The 26,309-nt window shown below is 36.9% G+C and overlaps 1 protein-coding gene across 4 annotated transcripts in view; it reads right to left on the bottom strand.

Moving 5' to 3' along the window:
• The window catches only part of AKT3 (AKT serine/threonine kinase 3), a 363,075-nt gene that overhangs the window by 130,443 nt on the left and 206,323 nt on the right, over positions 1–26,309 (bottom strand). For all 4 annotated transcript variants that reach the window (XM_017958446.3, XM_003893691.5, XM_017958504.3 and 1 more), the window contains 2 exons: positions 21,350–21,494; positions 13,418–13,549 (listed from right to left, as the gene is read on the bottom strand). In XM_017958446.3, coding sequence (XP_017813935.1) covers positions 13,418–13,549; positions 21,350–21,494 — 277 coding nt within the window. The remainder of the gene's footprint in view (positions 1–13,417; positions 13,550–21,349; positions 21,495–26,309) is intronic.

Below are 26,309 nucleotides of genomic sequence, written 5' to 3' on the forward strand. Positions count from 1 at the left end.
GGCCAGGCTGGTCTCAAACTCCTGGCCTTGAGTGATCCACTCGTCTTGGCCTCCCAATGTGCTGGGATTACAAATGTGAGCCACTGCGCCTGGCCCAGTGTGCCGTATTTTAAAACAGCTAAAATGAAAGTAAAAGAGAGTTATGACTGTTATGACTGTTAGCCTCCAAGATACAACCCAGTGGAAAATTATGCTGGGAAAAAAACCAGACAGCATTTCTATGGCCTTTGACCACCAGGAACATTGTCCAAATGGTGGGTGACAAAACCATGATACTACTGGAAGCAGGGGTTATGTGTATGTGTGAAGGAGCTATCTCGCCTTGTGAATTGGTATTCATCGGGTTCCTGAAAAACAATTACGAAAATAGATCGTGAGAGTGACTAACTTGGAAGCAGTATCTTTGATTCTGAATGTTGCAGAATGAAGAAGTCTACTTGGGGTTGATGCAGGAACCACAACTTACTACTGAACAATCATAGATGGTTGTACATGATCCAAACACACAACAGACTGTTCCTAAAGGGACAGCTAGTCTGGTGGACTGGGTAAAAGCCATTGTAAAATTTGTTTACCCTGAAAAGGGAAATGGTCCTTCCCCTCCTTTAAATGCCAAGTGGCACTCCATACATGACATAGCTGATAAGCTGCATACGCAAACCATGCTGGATTAACTTCATGGTCATCAAGATGTTTGTTCGTCCTTAATATGCCCTTTAGATCATGGTAAATACTGTGACTAAAAGGGCCCCTCTATGATGGCATCTGATATAACTGCTGCAAAATCTATCAATGATCCAAGAAATGTGTTGGATTTGTTGTCTCAGCTTCTTACTATGGGTCTTACAGATGCTAAGAAAATAAGACTGAATCACAAGTGAATGGGTAAAGACAAAACAGACAGTCAAGGAAGTCCCAAGCAGGATGAAATTTTAAATGGTTACTAAGAGATGGGATGAATAAAATGGACACTGATGTTAACACAAAGGTCTTAATGCTGCATTATCAGAAGTTAGGCTTACCAGTGGGAGCTCCTCTTAGTCCCCCAACACTGAAGGGCCCTAAACAAACACACTCTATGTACCCTAATTTCAAGCAATGCACCAAGCTGGGAGGCAAAAATGACAATGAAGAACCTCAGTTCAAATCATCAGAGATGATGGGCTACCAAATTAATCAGGATGAGGACTGACAAAGAACCAGGGTTTTTTTTTTAAAGTAATCTCCAAGTAGGAACTGAAGGCCATAAGCACACCTGTAGGTACAATAGAAGGTAAAAAGGAAAGCTTCCAGGGGTTCCTGACACAAAATTCAGTGCCTCTGATTCTAAAACCTATTGGTAAAGTCCTAGCAGGGGCAATAATTAGAAAGACAGGATATGAAGATGAAATGGTTGACAGGATTAAATTAAAATTTGGATGAAAATTAGTATGTTTGAATGAATCATGTGAAGTACTTGCATCCACATTACCTGAGTATGTTTTGGGGAAGGATATTATTCTGACCAGGGAAAGCTTCAGCTACTATACTGCAGAAAGCTTGCTAGTTTTCCCTTCAGTCAGAACATGCTAAATGAGAATCTATGGAACTTCCCCAGCTCACATAGGTTGTTAATTTGAAACAGTATCATGGTTGACCAAAAGAGATTTAGCACATTAATTAACAACGCGTTCAACACTGGAGTGCTATTACCAACAAATTCTCTGTGTCGTGCATGAAAAAGGTGAATGACTCATGAAAACTCACAGCAGATAATCAAGACTTGAATAATGTAGTGTCATCTACAGCATCAGCAGTCTCTGACATGGTTTCAGAAGTTCTCAAAATAAAACAACCTAAAAGAGACATACTCAGCCAGACATAGTGGCTCACACCTGTAATCCCAGCACTTTGGGAGGCCAAGGCAGGAGGATCACTTGAGTCCAGGAGTTCAAGACTAGCCTGGGTAACAAAGTGAGACCCTGTTTCAATTTAAAAAAAAGAGAGAGAGAGAGAGAGAGAGAGAGACTGATTGTTGTGCCAATACTTTTTCTTGGTCCCAATCTCAGGAAAAAACCAACTGCACTTTGCCTTCAAGTGGGAATGATCCCAATTTACACTTACGGCACTGCTACAGGTTTATCTGCATTCATCAGCTTACTATTATAATTTGTTTTGAAGGGATTTTGACTTGATACAGGTCCAGAATACAATAATATACTACAGTGATGACATGATGACAGGACCGGAAACCTAAGAACAAGCTAGGGCTGACCTGAAAATAGTGGTGGCTCACAGGAATACCACAGGCTAGAGGATAAATCCAGCAAATACCCCAGGGTCTACCAAACTGAAATTCTTACGAATAACCTGGGCAGGAACCACCTATAACATTCTACAGGCAACTAAAATTAAATAGCTGTTATTACATAACCATGAAAGTAAGCAAGAAGCATCCACTGCACCTGGTTTGTTTGAGTTTTGCAGAAGAAAAATTCTGTATTTGGGGACTAGTGCTAAATTCAATCCGTAAAACTACCTTAAAGGACACACATGAATGGAGACCTAAACTACAGCAGGCTATTATCTAAGTTGCAGTGGATCAATTAATGCCTTTGGGTCCTTATGATATACACTCAGATATGATTTTAGAAGTATCTGCAACTCATACTTAAACAGACTGGAGCTTATGGTAAAAAGCCCATGAATGCTGTCCAGCAGCAACCACTGGGATCGTGGGCCAGACAAGAAAGTATAGAACACATCATTAGAGAGACGATGCTACTGGGCATTAACTGAAACTGTCTTTATGACTAAAGGATATAACATAATCCTAAAACTTAAAATACCCATGTCTTGGGTAATGTCAGAGAAACACTCTAACGAGTACCTATAACAATGAAAATGGCTTAACAGGAATGTGCTAAGGAATGCAAGAAGATACTTACCATATTCAATAGAAGAAAACCTTTTTTTTTTTTTTTTTTTTTTAAAGACAGGGTCTCACTTTGTATCACCCACTCTGAATACAGTGGGGGCAATCACAACTCACTGCAGTCTTGACCTCCCAGGCTCAAGCAATCCCACATCTCAGCCAACTGAGTAGCTAGTATTACCAGGTGCATGCCACCACACCTGGATAATTTGTATTTTTTCTAGAGATGAGGGTCTCACTATGTTGCCCAGGCTGAGTCTGAACTCCTAGACTCAAGCGATTCTCCTGCCTTGGCCTCCCAAAGTGTTGAGATTATAGCCATGAGTCATCACACTTGGCCTCCTCTTTTCTTCTAGACCAACTTTGGAACCATCTGTGAAGCTACCAGATCCTATTGCCACATCCTACTTTTCAAATGTTAGTGTCTCACAAAGAGCTCTCACTGACCACCAAAAAGTGGTTTGTTTTACAGATGATGGCAGTTCAAAGGTGATCAGCCAACATCCTGTTTGGAAGGCTGTCACACTATGACTGACTGACGTGAAACTGATCGAAGAACAAATCAGCTCAAAGGGCTCAGCTGTACACTGTTTTCCTTGCAATGATGGAAGAACTAAACAAACATAACCCTGATGTGTGGATGTACACCCATGAATGGGCTGTGACCATTTGCCTGGCCATATGGTCAGGCTGATAGGCAGTAGAAAACTAGACTATTAAATGCATGTGCCAGGCATGGTGGCTCATGCCTGTAATCCCAGCACTTTGGGAGGCTGAGGCAGGTGGATCACCTGAGGTCAGGAGTTTGAGACCAGCCTGACCAACATGGTGAAACCCCGTCTCTACTAAACACAAAAAGTTAGCCAGGTGTGGTGGTGAATGCCTGTAATCTCAGCTACTTGGGAGGCTGAGGCAGGGAATCTCTTGAACCTGGGGAGGCGGAGAGTCACCCAGTGAGCTGGAAGGTTCGTCCTGCATTTCCAGCCCTATGGGCAACAAGAAATGAAATCCCATCTCAAAATAGATAAATAAATAAAATAAATAATAAATGGATGGATTATTAATAGGAGAATCTCTTGAACCTGGGAGGTGGAGGTTGCAGTGAGCTGAGTTTGCGTCACTGCATTCCAGCCTGGGCAACAAGAGCGAAACCCCATCTCAAAATAGATAAATAAATAAAATAAATAATAAATGGATGGATTACTAATGAGGCATGGCTCTATGAGAAGCATTATGGGAATTTAAGGAGTGAATTAAAGTAGGACATGCTGATGGTCATCAAAACAACTTCTTTCAGGATCAGGAGATGATTGGAACCAGCAAGTGGATGTCCCAGCATGCTTGTCTGAGGTGGCTATCTGGGTCCCCAAAATGAGTAGATATGGGAGATATGCAGCAATGCAGAGATGGGCTGGCCAGTGATGTATTCCTCTTGTACCCTCTGATGCACAAAATTCCAGAAAGAGCCATCCTGTCTGCCAGAAAGGGAGAAAGAGACTGCAGATGACTATGGCATATATTCCCAAGAAAAAAGTCCCCCCACTCCCATACATAGTTGGCAAGTACACTACACTGAGCTACTGCCACTATCCCCAGGAGACTATAAATGGTCATTCTTGGAAATAGACATTTACACTAGATTGAGCTTTGCATAACCAATGGTAGATACAAAAGCTCAAAATACTGTAAGATGACTGGAACAGAAGGTACTGCGCCCCCACCAAGTTACATGTCTTCAGACCAAAGAACATACTTTATAGCCCATACTATCCAAAAACAAGCAAAGAGGTTATCGTATCAAATAGACGTATCATGTCAGATATCATCCTCAGAGTAACAGTCTGATAGAGAATAGGAATGGGAAATAGAAACATCTGTTGGCTAAACAAATGTACGCTTCACAAATGTATGCTCACACTCAACCTGAGGATGGCTAAAGGAAGGTCCCCGCTCCATAGATTCCTCCACTTTTCTGGACATGGGGAAGAAGGGGTGGAGGAGCATGATGTTATCACTACAGAATTCTTAGCTACATCACCTCAACTTTCCTTTCTCCTACATAATGCAGTGGTCCTGGGAGTGGCAAGACAGTTGTGGATGCCCAAAGCAGGAATGATCCCTAAGCAAGAAACTCTAATTAGACTTTTCAACCATTATTCCAGAACTCCTAAGGGCCTAATGGGATGGACTGTGCCTTCACCCCATGTGGAGCTGACAGTGAATGCAGCTGCACTGCCTAGTAGTCAAGAGAGTCCTCTAGCTCGGTAACCATGCAATTCAACTCTGAAAGAGTATGAAGGCACTGGGGAAGAGGCACTTAGTAGACTACTATTACTGCAGGCAATCTGATTCAGATATCCCTTCCAAAGGTGGAAAAGTTCACATTTCTGGGTACCTGACTGTATTCATTTCCTGTGGCCTCTATAACAAAATACCACCAAAACTTGATGGCTTAAAACAACAAAAAATTGGCCATGCGCGATGGCTCACACCTGTAATCCCAGCACTTTGGGAGGCTGAGGTGGGCAGATGACCTGAGGTCGGGAGTTTGAGACCAGCCTGACCAACATGGAGAAACCCCATCTCTACTAAAAATACAAAATTAGCCAGGCCCGGTGGCACATGCCTGTAATCCCAGCTACTCAGGAGGCTGAGGCAGCAGAATCCCTTGAATCCAGGAGGCAGAGGTTGCAGTGAGCCGAGATCGTGCCATTGAACTCCAGCCTGGGCAATAAGAGCGAAACTCCATTTCAAAAAACAAAACAAAAAAATCACAAAAAATTTCTCATAGTTCTGGAGACCAGAAGTACAAAATCAAGACTGGCAGAGACATGATCCCTCCAGAGGCTCTGAAGAAGAATCCATTCCATGCCTTTCTCTTAGTTTCTGGAAGCTGCTGGCAGTCCTTGACATTTCCTGGCTTGAAGCTGCATCACTCCAACCTCTGCCACCTTTATGTCACCTTCTCCTCTGTGTAGGTGAAATCTCTGTCTGCATCACTCCAACAAGGATGCTTCTCATTAGATTTAGGTCCCTCCCGGATAATCGAGGATGATCTACTTAAGATTCTTAACTTAATTTTATCTGCATAACTATATATGCATATACCCTTTTTCCAAATAAAGCAAGAGTTAATAGGTTCCAGGGAATAGGATGTGAACATACTATTTTAGGGGCTACCACTCAACCCACTATAGTTCATTCCATCCTAACATTCACCCCATCCCAATATCCCCAAAAGTCTCAAAAGTCTCAACCAATACAGTATCAAGTCTAAGTCCAAAATCTCATTTAAGTATCATCAGCTCACAAGTCCCAAGTGTTATCATCCAATCAGGAATGGGTGAGACTCTGTACCTAATCCATCCTGGGACAAAATTCCTCTAAATCTGTGGACCTCTCACACTAGAAAACAAGTTATCTGCTTCCAAAACACAATCGTAGAAAGGCCTAGGATAGATATTCCAATTCAGAAAGGGAGAAGATGGAAGAAATAAAAACATCACTGATTCCAAGCAAGTTCTAAACCCAGCAGGGGAAATTTGATTTCAAGGTCTATAACTAATCCTCAGTAATTTGCATTTCTATCCTCTAGGCCCATGGTGGCTCCATCAACTTCTGCCTTTGCAACCCTGGTGGCTCCATCACCCTCTGTCTCTGGCCGCCAATTCATTCCTGTTGTTTTTTTTTTTTTTTTTTTTTCAAACTATAACATGCTTTCAGCTGACATCCATCAACTATACCATTTCTTTTACAATGACAGGGTTTTTAACATTTTCCGTCTGTTCTGTAACCATACTTGAGTCTTCAGTGCTTTGTCTTTTGATAAATTCTAAAAACTGAACACTAATTTGGTGTTTGCGATTGTATAAGTAAATGAATATTATTCATGGGACAACCAAATAGCATGGTCAGACCTGTAATGAAGGAAAGGTTACACTATATCAATAGACCTGGGCTTCTCAAGAAACAATGTTTCATGTCTCAACCAAATAGCCTTTTTTATCTCCCCCATACAGGCATACTTCAGGTTTCGTTCCAGACCACCACAACAAGAGTATTGCAATAAAACAAGTCACATTAACTTTGTGGTGTCCCAGTGCATATACAAGTTATGTTTACACTACACTATACTGTAGTCTATTAAGTGTGTAACAGCACTATGTCTAAAGAAATGTACATACCTTAATTTAAAAATACTTGATTGCCAAAAAAGGCGAAGGGTCATCTGAGCCCTCAGCAAGTCGTTATCTTTTTGCTGGCAGAAGGTCTTGTCTTGATGCTGATGGCTGCTGAGTGATCAGGGTGGCAGTTGCCAAAGGTGAGAGTGACTGTGGCAATTTCTTTTTTTTCTTTTTTTTTTTTTTTTTGAGACGAAGTCTTGCTCTGTCACCCAGTGGCACGATCTTGGCATTCAAGCAATTCTCAAGCCTCAGTCTCCCAAGTAGCTAGGATTACAGGCACCCGAAATCACACCCAGCTAATTTTTGTATTTTTAGTAGAGACAGGGTTTCACCATGTTGGCCAGGCTAGTCTTGAACCCCTGACCTCAAGTTATCTGCCTACCTTGGCCTCCCAAAGTCTTGGGATTACAGGCATGAGCCACCATGCCCGGAGTGGCAATTTCTTAAAATGAGAAAACAATGAAGTTTACCATATTGGCTTTTTCTTCCAAGAAAAGTTTCTCTTTCTCATGCCATGCTGCTTACCCACAACAAAACTTTCTTCACAATTGGAGTCAATCCTTTCACAACCTGCCACTGCTTTATCAACTAACTTTATGTAAGATTCTAAATCCTTTGCTGTTATTTCAGCAATGTCCATGGCATCTTCTCAAAGAGTAGATTCTATCTCAAGAAACCAGTTTATTTGCTCAACCATAAGAAGCAAATCCTCATTTGTTCATGTTTTATCATGGACCTGATAAAATTCAGTCCTATCTTCAGGCCCCACTGCTAATTCTAGTTCTCTTGCTATTTCTACCACATCGGCAGTTACTTCCTCCACTGGAGTCTTGAACTCCTCAAACTCATCCACGAAGATTGGAATCAACTTCTTACAAACTCCTATTAATGTTGATATTCTGACCTCCTTCCATGAAGCCTGAATGTTTTTCAAGACATCTAGAATGGTGAATCTTTCCCAGAAGGATTTCAATTAACTTTCCCCAGATCTATCAGCAGAGGAATTACTATCTATGGCAGTAATTACTATCTATTACAAAATGTATTTCTTAAATAATAAGACTTGAAAGTTGAAATAATGGGTTGCAGAATGGACATTGCTAATGGACACTGGGTCAGCAGGCATAAAAACAACATTCATCTCCTTGTATATCTCCATCAGAGCTTTTGCATAACTGGTGCATTGTCAATGAGCAGTAATATTTAAAAAGGTATCTTTTTTTCTGAGAAAGTCTCCACAGTGGGCCTAAAATATTCAGTAAAACATACTGTAAGCAGATGTGTTTGTCATCCAAGCTTTGCTGCTTTACTGATAGAGAACAGGCAGTGCAGAGTTACCATAATTCTTAAGGGCCCTAGGATTTTTGAAATGGTAAAGGAGCAATGGCTTCAACTTAAAGTCACCAACTGCATAGCCACTACTGAGAGAGTCAATCTGCCCTTGGAAGCTTTAAAGCCAGGCACTAACTTCTCCTTTCTAAGGAAGTCCTAGGTTCATCTACGAGGAAAATCTGTGGTTTCGTGTAGTCATCTTCACCAATTATTTAGCTAGATCTCTGGATAACTTGCTGCAGCTTCTGTGTCAGCACTTGTGGTTTCACATTGCACTTTTATGCTATAGAGATGGTGTCTTTCCTTAAACCTCACACACCAACCTTTCCTAGCTTCCAACTGTTCTTCTGCAGCTTCCTCACCTCTCTCACCCTTCACAGAATTGGGAGAATTAAGGCCTTGCTCTGGATTAGGCTTTGGCTTAAGGGAATGTTGCAGCTGGTTTGATCTCCTATCAAGACCACTCGAACTTTTTCCCTATCAGTAATGAGTCTGTTTTGCTTGTTTATCATCAAATACAAGGGATCCCGAATAAGATTATCGAAGACTTCTCATCAGAAACACTGAAGGCCAGAAGGCGACTGGTTGATACATTCAAAGTGCTGAAGGAAAAAAAGTAAAGCAAGAATCCAGCAAAACTATCTTTCAAAAATGAGGGAGGTATTAAGACAGTCCTAGGTAAACAGAAACTGAGGGAGTTCATTAGCACTGGACCTGTCATACAAGAAAAGCTATAGTGAGTCCCTTCAGGTTTAAATATAAACCTGTGACTTTAGACAGTCACTTAAAGCCAGATGAAGAATTAAAGATCTGGTAAAGCTAAATACATAAAAATTATAAAAGCTAGTATTACTGTAAGTTTGTGTTGTAATACCACTTTTTGATTTCTACATGATTAAAGAGACTCACGCATTAAAAAATTAGTTGTCTCGTTTTTGGACACACAATGCATAAAGATGCAATTTAAAGACACCACCAATTGAAAGGAGTGAGTACAGAATTGTAAAGAAGTAGAGTTTTTGAGGGTTAGTAAAGTTCAGGTGGTATAAATTCAAATTACAGTACTGTAACTTCAGGATATTAAATATAATCTATACAAAGAAAATAGCTATGGAATATACACAACAGGAAATGAGAAGAGAATTAAAATGTTTCACTCAAAAATCAATTAAACACAAAAGAAGGCATTTATGTAGAATCAATTAAACACAAAAGAAGGACAAAAAGCAATGAGGCATATAGAAAATAAATAGCAAAAAGACAGAAGTAAGTCCTTATCAGGACTCACTTTAAATGTAAATGGATTAAACTCTCCAATCAAAAGAAAGAGACTGGGAAAGTCGATTAAACAAACAAACAAAAAGCATGATCCAACTCCATGCTGTCTCCAAAAGCCATAAACAGGGTAAAAGTGAAAGAGAAAAAAACAAATTTTCCATGAAAATATAGCAGTTCCCCTTATCAGTGGAGGATATGTTTCAAGATCCCAGTAGATGCCGAAAACCATGGATAGTACCAAATTCTATAAAGTCATTCCTTGATATCCATGGGAGATTGGTTTCAAAATCCCCCTGCAGATAATAAAATCCACAGAAGCTCAAGTCCCTAATATCAAATAGCATAGTATTTGCATATAATCTATGCACATCTTCCCATATTATTTTTGAGTATTTTAAATCCACATTGGTTGAATCCATGGATGTAGAATACGGAGCGCCAACTGCATATACCATGTTTTTTTCCTATACATACTACGTATGATAAAGTTTAATTTGTAAATTAGGCACATCCTTTATAAATGGATATTAAAGTAGATTAACAGTTACTATTAAAAGTAAATTAACAACAAAATAAAATAGAAAAATTATAACAATATATTGTGATAAAAGTTATTGTGATGTATGTGGTCTCTCTCTCAAAATATCTTATTTTACCATACTCATCTATATTTAGGCTGTGGTTGATTCAGGATAACTTAAACTATGAAAAGCAAAACTGCAGCTAAAGGGGGTACTACCATAGTAACCAAAAGAGAAAACGGGTAGCTATATTAATATCAGACAAAACAGACTTTAAATGAAAAGGCCAGAAAAGATCAAAAAATATTATTAATAAAAGAGTTAACAGAGCAAGATATAACAATTATAAACACTTACATACCTAATAACAAGACCATCAAAATATATGAGGCAAAAACTGAAAGAACTGTCAAAAGCAATGACCATTTTACATTAATAGTTGGAGATTTCAACACCCTACACTCTCAATAATGAATACAACAACCAGACAGAAATAAGTAAAGCAATAGAAGACTTCAACAATTCAATGAAGCAATTAAATCTAAGAGATATACACAAAATGCTCTATTAAAGATACACAAAATACTCTACCTAACAACAGACTCTACAGTATTTTCAAGTGCACAGGGGACATTCTCCAGGATAGACCATATGTTGGATTACAAATTAAGTCTCAACAAACTTTAAAAGACAAATCACAAAGTATCTTCTCCAACTACAACATGAAGTTAGAATAATATAAAGAAAACAAGAAAATTTCCAAATTTGTAGAAATTAAACAGACACAATCAATGACAAAGGAAATTAGAAATACTTTGAGACGAATGAAACACAAACATGACAGACTAAAATTTATAGGATGCCGCAAAAGCAGTGCTAAGTGAGAAATTTAAAGCCATAAATGCTTAAACTAAATAAGAGAGATCACAAATCAACAATCTAACTTTATAACTTAAGGAACTAGGAAAAAAATAAACTAAACCCAAAGTAAGCAGAAGGAAAAAATAAATAAATAAAGATTAAAGCAAAGACAGATAAAATAGAGAAAAATCAACAAAGTCAAAAGTTGGTTCTTTGAAAAGCTTAACGAAACTGATAAACCTTTAGCTTAATTGACTAAGAATGTATAAGGAATGAGGAAAATAGAAAATCACCATTAGAACACAACAGTAATAAATTATTATGGGCAAAATCCACTGATATGGATGTTAAAATTAGTACATAAAAGTTTAAGAAAAAATACGTTATTTATATAGTCTCAGAGTATTTCCTCTAAGATACTACTTAGTTTTGAATGGAAAAATAGCAACTTTAAAGTGAAGAAACACAGTAGACACCACTGTAGTCAAGCAATCAAAGTTAACATCACCAGTAAAAAGGTATCAACATCATTTCTTCCCTGATGTGTTGCTCTGAGAAGGGCAGGCACATCAGGAACCAAATCCCAGGTCTTGTCACACCCCACATCTTCATAGTGTTAATCATTTTGCTATAAATGAGCATATTTTCTTTCAAGAAATGATAAACAGATTTGTTGGGAGAAAGCAGCAGGGTACTACATCAATCAGAATAGTCTATCATTTGTGAAATATACCCAATTCTGTAGGGTTACTCAGAAAAGTTAAGTAGTGAGATAAGACAGTGTCTAATAGGATATTCCCCAGTCTGATGAATAGAAATTAAATAGTGGGATACAAGTGTGGCTAGTATATAAAAGAAAAAAACAGAATGGAACAGATATTTACTGATGCTTGATACACAGTAGGTAGTAATAATACACAGTAGATATTAAATAATTATAAAAAATTTATAACAATAGCATATTTTAATTTCATTTGATTTATAATTTAATTTGTTTAGTTTATTTAATAGTGATGGCATGTACTATTACATTTATCTATTCATTTAACCCTGAAAATAACCATATGAGGCAGGTACTACTATTAGCCCCACTCTATAGATAAGAAAATAAAGGTATGAAAAGTTGGATCACTTACTAAGCGGCAAAACCTACCCGACATTATACTACCTCCCAGAAAATATCACTTAATTAATAATAAGTGCCAACTAGGATGCTAAATACCTTACATATCCTAATCCTCAAAATATTCCTGTCCAGAGGTTTTATTATATCAATTTAAATGAAAAAAACTAAGGCTCTGATTGGCTGCCCAACACACTGCAAGGTATTTAGCACATTTGGCTTCTACCTGGTAACTGTCAGAAGTATCCCTCCTCCTCAGTTACTGTGATAAGTAAATACGTGCCCCCCGTGAACATTTCCAAATGCCCCTAAGACAGCAGTACTTCCCCAAAGTACTGCTTTAAAAAGTACTGGTTGTTAAAGACTATTAGGTGAGATGTGAACCTAGGTGTGTATGACTCCAAAGTCAATGTTCTTTCCAACAGGGCTACTGACTTGTAAAGGAGTTGACATCAAAACAAATGTACAAAGATGGGGAAACAAAGTTTCACAAAGTGTATGGGGCAATACACTCCAGATGAGGAAGCTATAGTTGCAAATAACTGGAAGTTAAAGTAGTCCATAAAATAATAACAGTAATTTATGTCATTTGTTGAATTAAGTAAGACATAAAGCAATTTGTAAAGTATATCTCCTGAGGGAATTGGGATTTTGTTCAGAACTCTGAGTGAGAACTGACATCATTAACATGCTATTTATTTAAAAACGTCTAAGCTGAATAAAGGTATGGGGGTGGGAAGTAAGTCTTCCTAAAATAATTTAATTTCACCATTCTAGTATTTTCAAATCTATTTAGTATGTTTTTCCATTCGGTGTTATATAAGCTTTAGAATTTATTAGTAAAAATCATCTACACTACTCTAGTCAATCTTAATAAGAAATTCAGGACAATAGGGGAAAACATTAAAAAGCAACCCTAGTATAATTATGATATAGACCACAAAACATTCTCCCAAACACGCAAACATAAACATTTCTATTTCCTTAAGAGAATAGCTTTAGCATGTAATACACAGATATTATAAATGTCTGAAAACTTGTAAAATTACAAATATGAATACACAAAAATTACTGCAGCAGTAGTCTACAACCATATTTTGGTTGTTTAATGGAACTTGCATACATTAGCATGTAAATTCATGAGCCCACAAACACATGTACACTGCAAACAAAAATTTAGTGATCAACTTTAATAATCAGTTACCTTTGCAATAATGACTTCTTTCTTCAGAATCTTCATAGCATAATATTTTCCACTTGCCTTCTCTCGAACCAAAATAACTTTCCCAAAAGTGCCTTTACCTAGTAGTTTCAAATAGTCAAAATCATTCATTGTCTGAAAAATACAAATTAAAAAAATATAATATGAAGTATTTGATGCAATTTATTTGTTAGCATATAAGTATGTGTTTGCAATATCCACTCAAAAACAAATTTTACCAATTTATAAGTACATTTAAATGAAAAAGAATCAGACTGTCATTGGCTGTCTCATTAGCAACCATGGATGCTGAAAATAATTTAAGCAGTTCTCAGATGTTGGAGAAAATGATTTTGAAACTAGAATTCCTCAGCCAAATTATCAGTTATGTAAAAGGGCAAAGGAGGAAAAAAATTATTTTCACTCATTTTTAAGGACTCAAGTTTTCAAGGATTTAGTAGTGCTGCTACCCCCAGAAAATGTGATAATCAAAAATGTTCCACACAAACATTTCCAAATATGCCTAAAAAGGCAATGCTTTGGAAGGAGCAATCTGAGAGTTTACTCTAGCAAAATAAAGATAAAATCCAAGACTGAGAGAAATATAGGATAGATTTATAAGAAATGTTGAGAACTTCGTATACTTCAGTTAAAATAAATCAAAGAAAGCAGTTGTTATTCCTGAGAGAGTACTTGAGGCAATTCAGAACAGCAAGGCAGGGAGCTCTAAGAAGAATATCTTTAATTAATCTGCCTGTTTTCAGTTTCACTTCTCCTTCTTAAGTCAGGTAATTCTGAGGATTTTGCCAAGCACATGTGCACTTGTTCTCTACAGTCTCCTCTGTGTACTCTTTTCCTGCTCTGCTCTATCAACATTCTTCCAGAAACTTACAAACTTTTGAAAGCACTGGTGCCCTAAAGCCCCTCCCCAACCCAGCTTTTCATTTTTGTGGACTTGCCTCCTTTTGAAATTCTTTTACTTTCATATTAATAGGTTTTTGAACAGAAGAAAAGGTGATTGTATACGATCAGTTTACTTAAATTTAAACTCAGTTTAGAGGTTTATAAATATAAAAACAAGTATTTGGGTTTTATCTTGAAATTACAAGTCATTGAAAATTTTAGTGCCTTTTATAACTTTTTTTTTCTGTTTATCATTTATCTAAAGTAAACGTGAGAAATGTTCCAAATCAATGGCTTCAGCTTCTACCTTAACTTAAAAAAAGCAAGTTAACCCAAAAGAATTAGAAGAAAATGATAAAAATCAGAGCAGAAATCCATTAAATTTTTAAAAGAAAAACAGTAGAGAAAAAAATCAGTGAAACCAAAAGCTAGTTCTAAAACATCAGTAAGAATTGATAGGCCTCTGGCCAGGTTGGTCAGAAAAATAAAGAGAGAAGACACAAATTACCAATATCAGGAATGACAGAGGTAGCATCACTACAGATTTTACAGATGTTAAAAGAAACTAAGAGAATATAAATGGTATTTTGACAATAAAATTGACACCTTTGATGAAACGAACAAATTGCTAGAAAGTCTCAAGCTATGAAAGCTCACCTAAGAAGAAACAGATAATTTGATAACCCCATATTTATTAAGAAAAACTGCGTTTGTGGTTAAACACCTTTCATCAAAGAAAACTCCAGGCCCAGATGGTTTCACTGGTGAATTCTACAGACATTTAAAGAATAAATAACACCAATTTTATACAAACTCTTCCTGAAAATTAAAATGAGGAATATTTCTCATTCATTCTGAGACAAGCATCATCCTGATACTGAGATAGGAGTGTGGCAGGTCTGGTTTCATAAGATGCAGGACACAAAGACCCTGCTGGAAAAACAGGATATGGTAAAGAAGCCAGTCGAAATCCACCAAAACCAAGATGGCTATATGAAAGTGCCTTCTGGTTGTCCCCAGTGCTCATTATACATTAATTATAATATATTATCTTGCCAAAGGAACCTCCCATCAGTGCCATGACAGTTTACAAATGCCATGGCATCTCGGGAAGTTACCCTGTATGGTCTGAAAAGGGGGGAAACTGTCAGTTCTGGGAATTCCCTGCCCCTTCACCAGAAAATCTACCCCTTGTTTAGCACATAATTAAAAAATAACCACAAAAATAGCCAACCAGTCAACCAGTAGCCTTCAGGGTTGCTCTGCCTATGGAGTAGTCACCTTTTATTCTTTTACTTTCTTAATAAACTTGCTTTCACTTTATTCTGTTGCTTGCTCTTGAATTACTTCTTGTGTGAAGCCAAGAACCCATGTGGTCTCCCAGGCTGAAAGCCAATTTTTTAACAATACCAAAATTAGAGGAAAATAATGCAAGAAAACCACATCCCAGTATCTCTCATGTATCATATATACAAATTCTTAAAATTTTAGAAATTAATGCCTACATTTACTTTCAACATTTTATGCTGTTCATAATTTTGATAATTTTCCCCAAATGTCAAATTACAGTGTCTTACATTCAATAATATCTCTAGTTAAAAGGAAAACATAAAGTAGCAAAGAGACAGCAGGGAAAATAACAAGATATATTAATTCAACTAAAAATCAAACATGTAGCTCTAAATATCAAATATAGTAAATCAGCTAGTGTCATTTGAACAAATAATAGGTAATATTAGATAGATTTAATTGCATTAATAGAATGGAAAAAATCAAGGAATACTACATAACAAGCTATTTATGCTAGGTAGTCTGCAAAGATGGCTGCCATAAATTCCAATTTCTCCCTGTATGCACATTCTATTCTTCCATAAAGGGGTGGAGTCAACTTTCTCTCTCCCTGGGCTATCTCTGTATCTTGCTTTGAACACATAATATGATCAAACTGATACTATGCCAGTAACAGACAACGCCGTTAAGCCTGGCAGTTTATGCGTTCTCTCTCGGAAAGCTCTAGGAAGTCAGCTCTAATGCTGTTAGTTAGTCCACGTTATCCTGGAGAGAGAGGCCATATGGAGAGACCTTGGAAGAAAAATTACCACTCCAAGAGAGAGGCCAAGTGGAGGAGAACCAACACACCACAACCAACAGTCAGCACCAAGGCCCCAGACACGTAAGGAAAGTATTGTTGGATTTTCCAGCCCACCCATGTATCAGCTGTAGGCAGCTGCCTGAGAGCCATGCATGCAAGAACAACAGAATGGCCCAAACTACAAAATCATGAGATATTTACATGGCTATTGTTTTAAGACATTAAATTTTGAGGTAGTTTGTTCCACAGTGTGAGGGTTAATACCTAGTGTCAATTTGATTGTATTGAAAGATGCAAAATAGTGATCCTGGGTGTATCTGTGAGGGTGCTGCCAAAGGAGATTAACATTTCAGTCAGTGGGCTGGGAAAGGCAGACCCACCTTAACCCGGGTGGGCACCATCTAATCAGCTGCCAGTGTGGCTAGAATATAAAACAGGCATAAAAATGTGAAAACGCTAGACTGGCTTAGCCTCCCAGCCTACATCTTTCTGCCGTGCTGGATGCTTCCTGCTCTCGACTCCAAGTTCTTCAGCACTGGGACTCAAACTGGCTTCCTTGCTCCTCAGCTTGCAGATGGCCTACTGTGGGACCTTGTGACTGTGTGAGTTTAATACTCCTTAATAAACTCCATATATATATACACACACACACACACACACACACACACACACATATATACTATTAGTTCTGTCCCTCTAGAGAACCCTAATACATATGGCAAGTAACTCAGAAACATTATCTTCATAACCAGGCCAGAGTGTCAATTTATTGCTCAAAGTTTCACTTGGACAGTATGTTCCTCATTTTTTATTTAAAAGCACTAGAAAATAATACTTGCTGTGCCCTATTACTAAATAGCATAGAAAATGAAACTGAATTATCGGGGGGGTAAAAATTAGAAAACAATTTGTAAAATCCTTTATGACATTTTCAGATGAAAGGCAATATTTAATTATAAAATTTTACTATATTTTGTAAGAATTGCAATTCTTGACTGGGTGTGGTGGCTCAATTTGAAAGGCCAAGGCAGGGGAATCACTTGAGGGCATGAGTTTGAGACCAGCCTGGGCAACATGGCAAAACCCTGTCTCTACAAAAAAATACAAAAATTAGCCAAGTGCGGTGTCAGGTGCCTGTAGTTCCAGCTACTTGGGAGGCTGAGTTGGGAGGATCACCTGAGCCTGTGAGGTCAAGGCTGCAGTAAGTCATGATTGTGCCTCTGCACTCCAGCCTACGTGATGGGAGTGAGACCTTGTCTCAAATAAAAATAAATAAATAGTAGTAAAATTGCAATTCTTAGGGCAATGAGGTTAAAAAAGAAAAAAGTATGACAGCCTTCACTCTGAACTTCACAGCTTGTCAGTTTGACTCTCAATCTTTTTTTAGAAAAAAGGAATTAAGGGAACTTACATAGAAATTATTATTAGTTAAAAAGCACCGTATGTGATAAAATCAGAAACAGATTTCACATCTATTTTGACAAAACTTGAGGAAATTAAAAAGGTAAGGTATCTTTGCTACCAAATGCTCATGTTCAGAATGGTACACACAATAATTGTGTAGTCTTTACAAATGAAATGTAAGCTATTACAAAATGTTTTGTTCTTCTGAATGCTATGGAAAAAGATACAGTAAGTCTTTAATGAAAAAAACAGGAGTATGAATACTCTCCAGAAAAAAAAATCCTCCTCCAAAGCCTGATCTTAAGAATTTATTGGGGAAATATTTTACAGTTATACTCTTCCCTTTACATGTTTACATGGCTATTTTAGGTTAAGAGATATAGGGGTATACATAACAAGTGCTTAATAAATGTGTTCAAATCAGGCACGCCAGAATATAAGACATTGTCTAGACCACAGATTAGATTAAAAATAAACATATAATCAATGAGGAACATAAAGAACTTTTAAGAATACCACAGTATTAGCATATTTGGTCAAAAAAGATAAATTCCAGATACATTTACAATGTAACAGCAAAACCAAGTAGGTAAAAAGAGAACAGCTCTGATGAAGTTCACTCCTCTGCCTCCATCTCTGCCCACTTCTTCTGGTGCTCTTTCTCATGAGAAGAGGTGGAGCTAATGTTATTAGTCAACTTCTACATTGGTTATATCACTTCTCCCTTTTAAATAAGCAGATTCATGCAGTGTGAAATCATGAGATTTCAGCAGGTCTGGCCATTGTCTTTTTTTCCTTCTCTTTTTCTCTGGATACTAGCCACTGGTATGAGTTACTGCAGCCAGGAATTAGGTGATACAATCCCAAGAACTGGAGTCAAACTTAATGGGAAAGCAGAAGGCACTGCTTATACTTTAAATGTAAATCATGAGATTCCAGCCAGTTGATCCCAGAGAGGCCTATGCTAGTCAGTTAAAAATTAAGCAGAACTTTGACTCTCACTTGGCTTTTTATCCTTTGATGCTATGCCCCTTCACGTACTTGACAAGGCATACGAAAATGGTAGCTTGGCTGACCAAGATTAGGCACTTCTGGGTTCTCTAATCAAATTCCTTTGAAACACTATCTTTTAATTAAAACATAGAACCACATTTTCTTTTAATTCAAACACAGAAGAGCACTTAAATCTGTCTGTGAGGCCCTTGCCTCTCTATCTACTACCCAACATCCTTCCTTTCCAAGTGAGTTTTTAACTGGCAGAGCAGACACTGTGGCGACAAACTACCACTAAGGGAGGTAATGAACCCTATTTCATGCAAGAAATAGCAGTCTGACGACTCTCACCATAGTCACCATAATCAGTACCTATTTTTTAAATCCTATGCCATTTGACAAAAATTAAAGAAGGAAATATATCCTATAAATTATTAGAACAATATTCTTATTTCAGAATGTGTGGTTAAAGTATTAAAAATAATCCAAACTTCTGCAATTCTTTGCATGATAATTGATATACATAAGGGTATAGTTCTAGAATCATTTATGTTATGAAAATGACAGTAATATTTTACCACTTGAGGCTAAGTCATTAGGACCATTATGGAGTTAGTAGTGGTACAAATGTTCTATTTCTGCACTAACTTCTGCAGTAATTTAGAACTATTTTAAATTATTTCAAAAAAGATAACAGAACTTCAAACATTTAAGATCTTTTAATTGTATACTGTAACACGTCAACATACAGCTTCTTTCTTTTTCTTGGTTCATGTATCTTGAGCCTCTCTAATCTCTATAATTGTTATGCTTATAATGAAGTTATATTAGAAACAAAATTATGCAGATATTCTCTTATGATTATACTGTTTCTCAAAGTATTATGAAAAACTGTCCTTATATGACATTTGGATATTAGTTAATTTCAATTTATAATAAAGCTTGTAAACTCTTGGAAAAATCAGTAGAACTTTAGTATTACAACATAGTGCTAGAAACTGAGGACTTTAGATCTTACTGCCTGGGTTTAAGTACTGGTTCCCACCCTGTGTGTAATTATGGGGAAAATTTCCTAATCCTTCCATCCTTTATTTCCCTTAACTATAAAATGGGAAGAACCATAATGGTACTCAACTTATAGTTGAAGTTCAAAATGAAAAAAAATGTTTAAAGTATTTATGTAATATGTGCTCAAAAAATATTAGCTATTAAACTTAGCTACTATTCCTTGTCCACATAAAGATTAACCATAAAAATCACTCTAAAACAGATTCTCTTAGAATTTTTTACTCCAACTGAGTCTCCAAAAATAAAAACTCGTAGAAGTATTTTGAATTTGAGGTTCAATTACTTAACCATATCTGATTTATACTATTCTTGATTTCATTTCATTTTAAATGAAATAATTTACATATGTACAAAAGAAGCTTTCTTAACTCTGAGTAGGTAGGTGAGTGTAGCTAGACTTTGTTTTTCTTTCTGCAATGACAGAGGAACAAGGCAGGTTAAACTGACATAAAAGAAAAGAGTGAAAATTCAGTTCAACAAACAAATAGAGAAGAAATCTGCAATGAAGACAGAAAGGGATCTCAGACATTTGGCCCAAATGAAGTATAGAATGTTATTCTTATTCACATAAGGAAAGGATAATTAACTTTATGTTGTGACTGTATAACTTCACCAAGTCCACAAGTTTAATGTGGAAAAGGGAGGATATGAACTCAGGCAGTCTATCTCCAAAGAGTTCTTAATCACTGTGCTAATACCAAATTTCATGGATAATACCTTGAAAATTTGTATTTTCTTACCTGAAGATTAATTAACAATCTATTAAACCAAATATGTTCTAAAGTTATAAACGGCAAGCTTATCTCAACACCTCTATCTTTAGATTAATCATGAAAATATCATTTTTATAATAAGGAAATTGCTTTTCAATTTTCTATAGCAATGAAAAACAAAATTTATATTTCTCATAAAAATATAAATTGGTATTTATTATGCTGGAGCACTGAGAGAAGGAAAAGTCTATTTCCCTACTGGCCCAGAAGCAGCCATTAAATAAGAGTTATTATTTCCAAGACTGTTCACTTTCCTGCTGACTTTACTATGACTGAGGGCACCAATCAGGAAGTACACCAGAGCCATTATTGCTCATGCTTTTCAGGCGAATATGAAATGCAAAGTGGAAAGGAACAAATCATCAGGGAAAACATTTTATTACAAAGTTTCTAAAACTGTATTAAAAATAATAAGGAACAATGCAAATTATAAAGCAGTATGATGGCACATCAGTCACACATGTGCCCTATCAGCATTCAGTGCTAAAGTGCTGAATCACTGAAACGATGTTCTCACTGAAACGATGTTCACCTACTTGGTTTTAAACAACAACAAGTATTTCAGATTCGTGTGAATGAAACCCACCAATACATTTGCGTATCATAAGAAAATTGGCTGACATCTTTCTGCAAATGGTAGTTTTTAGTATGTTTCTTCCAGACAAATGAATGCTGTGCTGGGAATAAGTTATTATTTTCTACCTTTCTTTTATGATGGGTTGTAGAAGCATCCATCTCTTCCTCTCCTATATTATCAATTTGTGAAGTTGGACTACAATTCATTCTCTCCTCTTCTTGCCTCTGCAGTCTGTCTGCTACAGCCTGGATAGCTTCTGTCCATTCTTCCCTACAAAAATGAGTAGAATGTCCCATTAATAGATGATGGCAAATGATTTAAATATTTTCCTTTTATAAAATATGAAATAAATACAAATGAAATCTATTTGGAGATCAAACACACACAACACACATAAGCACACACTCCCGCCATCACCCCAAAATGAAAATAGTCCTAAGAGCGTTTCACTACAGGCCTAAAGTGTGTAGTAGCATTTTGTGGAAATATGTTAAAGAAAAAAAGAGAGGAAAAAAACTGTTGAAAACTCGAGTTAAAATCATTTACATGAACAGTTACATTTTATTTGTCTGTTTATATCTATCCTACTTTTTTTTTTGGAAACAGTCTCACTCCGCTGCCCAGGCTGGAGTTCAATGGCATGATCTCAGCTCACTGCAACCTCCACCTCCTGGGTCTAAGCAATTCTCCTGTCTCAGCCTTCTGAGTAGCCAGGATTACAGGTGTGTGCCACAGCGCCCGGCTAATTTTTGTATTTTTAGTAGAGACGGGGTTTCACCACGTTGGCCAGGCTGGTCTCGAACTCCTGACGTCAAGTGATCCTTCCACCTAGGCCTCCCAAAGTGCTGGGATTACAGGCGTGAGCCACCGCAACTGGCCAATCCTAACTATTGAGTTGACCCCCTAAAAGTTTGCTGCAGTTTTTTGCTTAGCTATTTTAAGTCCATCATTGACATCTTCAAGATTTTTATCAGGTCCAACAGACATTCCAAGGAAAGGAAAGCCAAAACCTTTAATTGTTTCCAGATTATAGTAAATTTCTAAGGAAAAAAAAAAAAGGATTCAGCTTGTAGTTTGAACAATCAGTCTCAGGAGCACTTATGTCAAGCTTTTATTTTTAGACATTTGGCTATCAGACCAAGGATCATTATTTTTCCAAATAAATTTTAAAATCAGCTTGTCTACTTCTTAAAGTCTATTTGGATTTTGACTAGAATTACATTAAATCTATAGATAAATTTTGGGAAAACTAATATCTTAATCATTTAAATCTTCTAATCCATGAACATGGTATAGCTCTACATTTATATAGGTCTTTAATTTCCCAATGCAATGTTTGTAATTTTCTGTGTAAAGATCTTTCACATCTTTAACTGAATTTATTCCTACATACAATCATGCACCACATAACAATGTTTCAGTCAATGATGGACTACATACACAATGGTGGTCCCCTAAGATTATTACACTGTATTTTACTGTACCTTTCCTATGCTTATATGTTTAGATACATGAATACTTACAATTGCATTACAATTGCCTATAGTATTCAGTACAGTAACGTGTAACAGGCTACACCACATAGCCTAGGTATGGGGTGGGCTACACCATCTAGGTTTGTCCAAGTAATATGTTTACACAATGTTGCCTAATGACATGTTTCTCAAAACATATCACTGTCATTGACACAAGACTGTTCTTTTATGCTATTGTTGAGGGTTTTATTTCACTTTCTAATTGTTCTTGTTAGTATTTAAAAATACAATTGATTTTTGTATACTGACTTTGTATACTGCAACTTTACTAAATTCATTTATTAGTTCTAGTAGCTCTTATTTTTCTGCATTTTCTACACATGCAATCATGTGGTATGCAAACAAGAGCAGCTTCACTTGTTTCCAATCCGTACGCTTTTTACATCTTTTTCTTGCTTTATTGCCCTAGATCAGACCTGCAGTACAAAGTTAAATTAAGGTAAAGAGAGCAGCCTACATGCTTTGTTTCACAAGTTAGTATTTAACATTGAGTTTTCACACCCCTTGAATATGATGTAAGTTGTAGTTCTTTTATACATACATTTACTTAATCAACTGAGTAAGTTCTGTTCTATTTCTAGCCATCTGCATACTCTTAATGAAAGTTTGTTGAATTTTTGTCAAAAGCAGGTCAAGTGTGGTGGCTCATGCCTGTGATCCCAGCACTTTGGGAGGCTGAGGTGGGCGGATTACCTGAGGTCAGGAGTTCAAGACCAGCCTGGCCCACATGGAGAAACCCAGTCTCTACCAAAAATACAAAAATTAGCTGGGCATGCTGGCAGGAGCCTGTAATTCCAACTACTCGGGAGCCCGAGACATGAGAATCGCTTGAACCTGGGAAATGGAGGTTGCAGTGAGCTGAAATCACACCATGGCACTCCAGCGAGGGTGACAGAGCAAGACTCTGTCTCAAAAAAAAGAGAAAGAAAAGAAAACTCTCAAATGCAATATCTCTATAAAATGATCACGCAGATTTTTACCTTTATCATATTAATACGGTGAAATTAGCTTAATAGTTTCCAGATGTTAACACAACTTTGAATTCTTGGGATAAGCTCCATTTGATCACATAACTTAAGCTTCTATCCTTTTTACCTATTGTTTAATTTGTTGATACTTTGTTAAGAAATTTTGCATATGTTCACAAGTGTACTGGGCTATAGTTGTCTTTTCTTAAAATAGTTCTGCTGATTTCTGAAATGAGGGTGACAGTGGCCTTATAAAATAAGTTGAGAAGTATTCCCTTCTCATTATTTTCTAAAACAGCTTGTAGAGGATTGGTCAAATTACTTCCTTAAATGTTTGACAGAACTCACTGACAAGGCTGTCTGGGTTTGAACCTTTGAGGAAAGGTTCTTAATTACTAATTCACTTCCATTCATTGATACTGGGTTTTCTAATGTTTTCTTGGGTCAGTGTCAGTAATTTGTGTCTTCCTTCTTTTTCTTTTTCCTTTAACAATACCCCAAAACGTTTTTCAATTCTATTTTTTTCAAAGAAGTAGTTTTGGTTTTATTAATTATTCTCTACTATTTTTCTGTTTCCTATTTCACTAATTTCTGAATGCTATTGTTTCCGTTTTCTTTGGGTTTATTTTTCTGGTTTCTTAAGACAGAAGCTTAAGTTAACAATGTAAGAACTTTCTTCTTTTCAAATACAGGTATTTAAGGCTATAAATTTCCTTCTAAGCACTCATTTAGCTACACCCCACAGATTTTGATATGTATTATTTTCATTACTGTCCTTGAAAATTACTTTCTAATGGCTCTTGTGAGGTTTTTGACCCAATGATTATAAAAATTATGTTAATTTCCAGTAATTGGCATCTATTGTCTTAATGCTGATTTCTAATTAATTCTACTGTAATTATAGAACATACACTGTATAACTTTCATCTTCCAAAACATACTCAGAATCATTTATGACCAAGAATATGTTTATACACACACACACACACACACACACACACTCTCTCTCTCTCTCTTTAAGTTCTGGGGTACACGTGCAGAACGTGCAGTTTTCTTACATAGGTATACACGTGCCATGGTGGTTTGCTGAATCCATCAAACCATCACCTATATTAGGTATTTCTGCTACTGCTATCCCTCCCCTAGCCCCCCATATCCCGACAGGCCCCAGTGTGTGATGTTCCCCTCCCTATGTCTATGTGTTCATTGTTCAACTCCCGCTTATGAGTGAGAACGTGTCATGTTTAGTTTTCTGTTCTTGTGATAGTTTGCTGAGAATGATGGTTTCCAGCTGCATCCATGTCCCTGCAAAGAACATGAACTCATCCTTCTTATGGCTGCATAGTATTTCATGGTGTTTATGTGCCACACTTTCTTTATCCAGTCTATCACTGATGGACATTTGGTTTGGCTCCAAATCTTTGCTACTGTGAATAGTGCCACAATAAACATACTTGTGCATGTGTCTTTATAGTAGAATGATTTCTAATCCTTTGGGTATACACCCAGTAATGGGACTGCTGGGACAAATGGTATTTCCAGTTCTAGATCCTTGAGGAATTGCCACACTGTCTTCCACAATGGTTGAACTAATTTACACTTCCACCAACAGTGTAAAAGCTTTCCTATTTCTCCACATCCTCTCCAGCATCTGTTGTTTCCTGACTTTTTAATGATTGCCATTTCTAACTGGTGTGAGATGGCATCTGATTGTGTTTTGATTTGCATTTCTCTAATGACCAGTGATGATGAGCATTTTTTCATGTTTGTTGGCTGCATAAACGTCTTTTGAGAAGTGTCTGTTCATATCCTTTGCCCACTTTGTGATGGTTTTTTTTTCTTATAAATTTAAGTTATTTGTAGGTTGTGGATATTAGCCCTTTGTCAGATAGAAAGATGGCAAAATTTTCTCCCATTCTGTAGGTTGCCTGTTCACTCTGATGACAGTTTATTTCGCTGTGCAGCAGCTCTTTAGTTTAATTAGATCCCATTTGTCAATTTTGGCTTTTGTTGCCATCGCTTTTGGTGTTTTAGACATGAAGTCTTTGCCCATGCCTATGTCCTGAATGATATTCCCTGGGTTTTTTCATACTATTTTTATGGTTTTAGGTCTTACGTTTAAGTCTTTCATCCATCTTGGGTTGACTTTTGTATAAGGTGTCAGTAAGGGGTCCAGTTTCAGTTTTCTGCATATGCCTAGCCAGTTTTTCCAATACCAATTATTAAATAGGGAATCCTTTCCCCATTGCTTTTTGTCAGGTTTGTCAAAGATCAGATGGCTGTAGATGTGTGGTGTTATTTCTGAGGACTCTGTTCTGTTCCATTGGTCTATATCTCTGTTTTGGTACCAGTAGAATGCTGTTTTTGTTACTGTAGCCTTGTAGTATAGTTAGAAGTGAGGTAGCGTGATGCCTCCAGCTTTGTTCTTTTTGCTTAGGATTGTCTTGGCTATGCGGATTTTTTGGTTCCATATGAAGTTTAAAGTATTTTTTTCCAATTCTGTGAAAAAAGCCAATATTAGCTTGATGTTGATAGCACTGAACCTATAATTTGGGCAGTATGACCATTTTCATGATATTGAT

Source organism: Papio anubis, chromosome 1, assembly GCF_008728515.1.
Source record: "Papio anubis isolate 15944 chromosome 1, Panubis1.0, whole genome shotgun sequence".
NCBI classification, from domain to species: domain Eukaryota; kingdom Metazoa; phylum Chordata; class Mammalia; order Primates; family Cercopithecidae; genus Papio; species Papio anubis.